The sequence below is a fragment of the Pristiophorus japonicus genome, unplaced genomic scaffold, assembly GCF_044704955.1.
Source record: "Pristiophorus japonicus isolate sPriJap1 unplaced genomic scaffold, sPriJap1.hap1 HAP1_SCAFFOLD_185, whole genome shotgun sequence".
Classification (NCBI taxonomy): Eukaryota; Metazoa; Chordata; class Chondrichthyes; family Pristiophoridae; genus Pristiophorus; species Pristiophorus japonicus.
Genome location: NW_027251537.1, coordinates 713,664 through 719,832, shown reverse-complemented (window position 1 = coordinate 719,832; position 6,169 = coordinate 713,664). Strand labels below are relative to the sequence as shown.

The 6,169-nt window shown below is 39.5% G+C and overlaps 1 protein-coding gene across 1 annotated transcript; it reads left to right on the top strand.

The window, feature by feature from the left end:
• The first annotated feature begins 230 nt into the window (after positions 1-230).
• On the top strand, positions 231-5,220 carry LOC139243737 (probable G-protein coupled receptor 139). Its single transcript, XM_070870850.1, has 2 exons — positions 231-300; positions 4,322-5,220. Exons 1-2 carry the CDS (start codon positions 231-233, stop codon positions 5,218-5,220), a joined length of 969 nt encoding a protein of 322 aa, XP_070726951.1.
• Positions 5,221-6,169: the final 949 nt, after the last annotated feature.

The window sequence follows — 6,169 nt, the reverse complement described above, 5'->3', positions numbered from 1 at the left end:
TGAATACTCATAAAGCTATTTGTATTGCTCAATAAAAGTAGAACATTAAGTGGTTAATGAATCTAGTTGTTCGAGCCAATGTAACTAACATAACGTGTGGCACATTCCCGCGAATTAGCTGCATGGAGGTTCTCTCGTATATCAGTCAATTTCCTTTGAACTAATCTTAATATTTGATCATTTTGCAGCCTTCTGATTAGCAGCACAGATATCGCTGTTTCTCGCGGAAAATGGGATATCCACTAATATATCGAATCGAACGAATCTACTACCCTATGCTTGCAGTCTTTGGTGTCACCGGTAAGATATTACATCCAGTTAGTCATATTGTAACGCCCTATGTGATGATTACTGTTCCTGTAAGGTGGCCAGCCCAGCGACACCTTTGTTACAAATTCTTTTCCGTACAGCTTACATTGAACTGGATCATCGAAATGTACAGGCCAATAAATCCATCTCGGGCAGTGGTTCAAAACGGGCAGTAGAGGATCGGGTGCCCGTTGGTGGCAGCATCAGCTATTCGGTCCCACGTGCAGTCAAAGTTACTATCTATAACGGGTGGACGATCCGTTACCGCCCATTTTGCGAATCGCCCTAGAGCCATTTCTAGAATCAAATGCACTTCTTTGTCGAAAGGTTAACGTTTGTTGAGTATTTGGCAGAAGCAATATTGCCGAATTAGCCTAATCTCATGTGCATTGTGGAATTTTCCATCTAAAATAGACATGGACATCTGATCAGAAATAGTACAGAAACGCTTTGGGACATGTTGGTTTACTGTAATGATTTTAATTAAGTTGCACATGCGAGGACGATTGGGGACAAAAGGGTAGCAATTAACATTGCAGCAGAAAGTAGGTTCCAGTTTCCTAACTCATAAGGTTCACTTTGTTCATCAGTTAATTTGTCTCTGCATAAAAGTGGGATGTTACATATATTCGCTACAGTCGCATTCTGCTCTTCACTTGCTCAGTTAAAGTCTTTGAAGGTGAAATTTTCACCAATATTCAAGTTGCACTGAATCGTATCACAATGAAACAAATCTGATTCTAGAACTTGATGCAAGAATAACCTCATAGACCCCATTCCAGTTGTCTTCACATATTTCTTCATTAACATGATTGCTTGTTATATTATCAATTGTGTTGCCCTCGGGCTGTAAAAGCCACTCCCTTGTTCCTGACATGAGGTACCATGGAACGATTGAGTCGCCCTGCTGCGAGTACTGCGTGGAATATGTGCTATTGGCCTGGAATTTGTTGTGATTAAGATGGCGAACTAAAATCATCCACAGTTATTATCCCTTTGAATCTGACCACTTGATCATGATTAAGGGCATATGCATCAAACAAGAAAATCCTGAATTTGTAGTCATATATTCACTATTTGAACAGGCTTTGCTGAGCCCCGCCCCTTCTCCACCTCCATTAGCCTGGTTTCACTGTAAGCAGGGAAAGTCCAACTAACCAAGACTTGTCTTTTCTGTCTAATCTCGCTGTTAAACGAAAGATTAACATATAGCCTTGTTGCAATAAGGTAACTGGGGTGTAATCGCCTATTGCCAGCTAAAGAAAAGTTATGCTCTTGGAAAATTAATTTGGATTTGTAGCGTGATCAAAGTTTTGCATAACAATGAAAATAACAATTATTATTCAACTTAAAAATATATATTTTTTAAATTATTGCTAGTATTTATATCAGTTTTACCTTGTCCCATGCGAGAACCTCAATATTTATTCTGCTGCCAACAACATTTTTAAACAGTCTGAATAAAAGCAAAATCGCCACATCCTGTTTGCTGGTCGGTGAGAATTATGGATTTTGATTGTCTGCGCAGACAGATTGTTGATGTCACGACAGTTCTCATTTGGGTCTTCCCAGCATTCTGCACTGCTCTGACTTGCACGTCATCAGAGAGATCGCAAGATGGTTTTGTGCAGCTGTCTTCGGGACCAACAATGATTGCCTTTGCTTCGGTGTTGACTGTATATTCCAGACCAATTCTTCACCTGAAGAAGAAGTAGTGCAGCTCAACCATATAGATGCACGTAAAGTTAGCAACCAACACAAAACTCCACGAAAATAATGTTATTTAAGTTAATTGAGCTGGAAAAGCGATAGGTTAGCGTCTCCTGTCAGGAAGCTAATTGTTTAGTGATTGGTTGCGGTGAATGCAGCAACACACGCAAACTTCGGTGCCGAATTAGCACTTGCGCTAACTCATCGTACCTGTGCCTCTGGTAATTCGCAGATTGTGATGTCATAAAGTGCGCAGTGCTCCATTAGTGCCCTGGATAGAACATTAACTCGCGCACCCTGCAGTATCAATGCACTCCGAAGTTGACATCGAGAGGATGCGTTACAAATCCGGATGGCCAATAGGCGAGCAGTAATTAAAGGATCTGCTGTTCAGCTCGACTACACTTTATTATTTGCACTCGTCTGGTGCCTGTGCAAAGTTTTTCCTGTCTCAGTCGTGCAAGGTGTCCAAGCCCTTCACTTTGTAGAAGTGTTCACGACGATAATGTGAGTCATGCCGGTCGCCTTCAAAACAGAGCTGGCAGACAACTAGCTGATGCAACATCATTGGGCTTTCCATTATGTGTTGGACACAGCTTCACATGCCGTTAGCACTGTGCTCGTCATGGTTTAGTGTTCTTTGCTGCCTCCCCTCTCTCGCACGTTATAACCCTAAGAGAAGATTGGTGCTTGAATTAGCACTCCACTTTCCACTTGGTCTGCCAAAACTAAATACCGCTTAGAGTGATTGATTTGCGTCTAGTACAAATTTTTCCACTTTTTAATAATTAACGCCCAACTGCGGCATTACCGAATTTCTAGAGGATTAATAACTCCGCAGATGTGTATATTGGGCCTTGCACATGATTATTGCTAAAGGGCTGAAATGCAAATGCGACTGCCGTGGAAATCAGATGATGCGGATCAGAAACCCGATATTCGCACGGCTGATCTTCCTTTTTATTTGTACTGCTATTATTTCACTTTTAACGTGACATCTCAACACATTATTTCATGATAATATTTTATTTCCTTTTTGATATAATGTCTTATATCAATAGTTGATGTTTCCATAATTTCATCATTCTATGTTCTAATTATTTTAAGTACCTGTTGCTTTTATATTTCTATTTCATTGCAATCTCTCAAGTCAATATGCTACTTCTGTTTTACTGTGTGTTTTACTTTAATGAATGAATCCCTGAATTTACTGCATATATTTGTGATATTTATTGTACTTTCCAAAACCATTACAGGTATTCGTGTTTCAGTTGTCTCCTTACTGTGAGCTGCTAAACCTTTCTTGGATTTATTTATTTTAGTGTTCTTCACTGTCCTCTCAATTCAATGACGTTTGAATACACCTCATATAAACCTTCTTATCGTCAACGATCTGAGACAGGGTCTGCAGTCCAGACTTTATCTCCTCTCCTGTACATGAACGTGCACGCCCGACTGATATTTTGCCGCACTTTATCCTGGATTCTTGTAATTTGCACTTTTTCAACTTCCCGGTATATAATCTCACAATTCCACGTTATCTCTCTTGCTTTTAACATAACTCCTTATCTCAAATTAGTATTTGTTACAGCTGTTTTATTTCACACTGTACATGCAACTTCCAAAATCATTATCATTATATTCCGAGCATAAATATTCAATTTGTCATTGATTGTCTACAGTTGACTCTTACGTTATGTTCATCACTGAATCCCTTCTTGCATTGTGATACTTTATATCTTCCATTTAGAGTAATCTCATAAACCTTAATGATTGTCCGACTGTTAAAGGAGTTGCCTTTCTTGAAACCTGACGATTCGTTATTCAATTCTATTGTGTCATTTCATCCGCCAACAAGATTATTTTAGAGGTCATTACTGATTTGTGGTTTTACTTTAATTCACAAAGCTAGTCATGGAAAAAATATTGTATAAGCCACTCAAATTATTATGGCTTTCTAAATTTTATTGCATAGCTCATCACTGTGAACTTTCCATTCTTTACATGTTTTATTTATTTTTAATATTTCAATCCATTTGAATCCAACCTTTCTTAGTCTCCAATGAATTTCACCATGCTCTTCTATGCGGCTCATTGAAAAATGCATTATATAAATTTCTCTATTTTGTGGTTGTCCAAATTTGCTATTATTTTCATAATATGAAACATGCGTGGGCTACGAGCGAAATAGTCATTTACCAACGGCACAGACCAAAAACCTAGCAGCAATTGACACGAGATTGTGGTAAACAGAACATATTGGCAGAGTCTAAACTAAATTTTGTATTCCTATTTCTTCAAGTTAACATGGTGGCGATTGTGATACTCTCCCGCGGAAAGTGTGGTCTCTCCAAATGCATCACTCGCTATCTGGTGGGAATGGCAGCGGCCGATCTATTTGTTGTTGTCACTGATGTAATTCTGAATCGCATTAATATTATGTATTTTCCTGTTAATTTCTTGTCCATCACTCCTGTATGCTCTGTGTTGGTTGTGTTGTGCATTGCATTCATTGATTGTTCGGTATGGTTTACGGTTGCTTTCACCTTTGATCGCTTTATAGCCATTTGCTGTCAGAAGCTCAGAACGAAATATTGCACGCAGAGAACTGCGACTGTGGTTTTAGGAGCCGTGTGCGTGGTTAGCCCTATTAGATGTATCCCCTTTTACTTTACATTCCAGCCTAAAATTATAATTGACCAAGTTCCCTGGTTTTGTTTTTCGAATGAAAGCTTCTATAATTCGCCTTTTTGGAGCGCATATGAGTGGATTGATAGTATTATAACCCCTTTAGTACCGATCTGTTTAATTGTTTCGTTCAATGCACTAACGGTCAGACACATTATTGCGGCAAATAGAATCCGCAGGGGTCTCCGGAACAATGGTCAGGATCAGAATGACCAAAAGATGGAGAACCGGAAAAAATCCATGATATTGCTGTTTACTCTATCTGGTAATTTCATACTTTTGTGGATGATATATGTAGTGTATTCGCTAAATTGGTTAGTGGAAAACTATAATTATATCGACAAATACCTCAATACTCCGCTGTATCGGGTTCAGCAGGTAGGATTCATGCTGCAGCTTCTTTCCGCTTGTACAAACACGTGTATCTATGGATTAACCCAGACTAAATTCAGAGAGGAGTTGAAGAGTGCGATGAAATATCTGTTTACTCTAAATGAAAAATTACTTAAATAAAAGCATCAAATGCAATATTTTTTCAATCAAGGTCACTTTTATTTTATTTGGAATGGCTGCTTGGGTAAGTAATAGGCCCGAGGATGAATGATGGATATGAGCTTTTTTTAAATTCAAGCACACTGGTGGATTTCAATCGATAGACCTTTCCTCCCACCAACATTACTGCTACCCATTGGTGTTGTCAGAAACCAGCTAATCTGAATATTTATTGATCTACTGCAACATGTGGACAGGAGTTGTGGGTTTACTGAATGTAAACTGGGAGAATTTGACAAGGAAAAAGAGAGAAATAAGTATGTCGACGAAGGAATTGCTGACACAGGAAGCAGATTAATAATATTTTAGTATGCAGGATGTGGCGTGCGTTAGGGCCACCTCCTTCAAGTCGTCATAGCACTAGAGTCTCAAAACTCATTTAATCAGCTGATTAAATTGCCAAGGCAGATCGTGATGTAGCACTCTGTCAGGAGCGCTCCAGGGCCCCACTTTACTAACTGAAGGTCCGCCTTATGACAGAGGACCTGAAATGTGAATGTAATCGTGCCTGGTCCCGATACATGAATTGGCGTCTTCACTTCGAACACTGAGCTGCGTAGCTTCAGTCTCAGTGGAATGCCCACATCAAGCGGGACTCCAGAAAAGGCAACGTTGGTTTGGGCGGACTCTCATCAACAGAGTATCCACAGGCGAATCTCCCTCACACTGGCTGCATTGACACTGCAACATTATCACCATGAAAAAATGCACTAACTCCGTAGGAGCATAGTCCTTACAATACGAAAGTCTATGCTTATGGGCTTTCAATATACTCTTCTGCACCCTTTCCCATCAAGAGGATATAATTCAAATCATGTTGATACATTTCATAGACGTCGCTGTTGATGGGTAAGTGGAAGCACCACGGGAGCAGCAGGTTAGATATTCTATTTTGAAAAAATACATGTTG

What these genes read in the sequence shown, in the direction of transcription:
- LOC139243737 (XM_070870850.1), top strand. Translation starts at nt 231, where the DNA reads ATGGGATATCCACTAATATATCGAATCGAACGAATCTACTACCCTATG. An exon ending in TGCAGTCTTTGGTGTCACCG is followed by an intron (nt 301 to 4,321) that starts GTAAGATATTAC and finishes TATTTCTTCAAG; the next exon opens with TTAACATGGTGGCGATTGTG.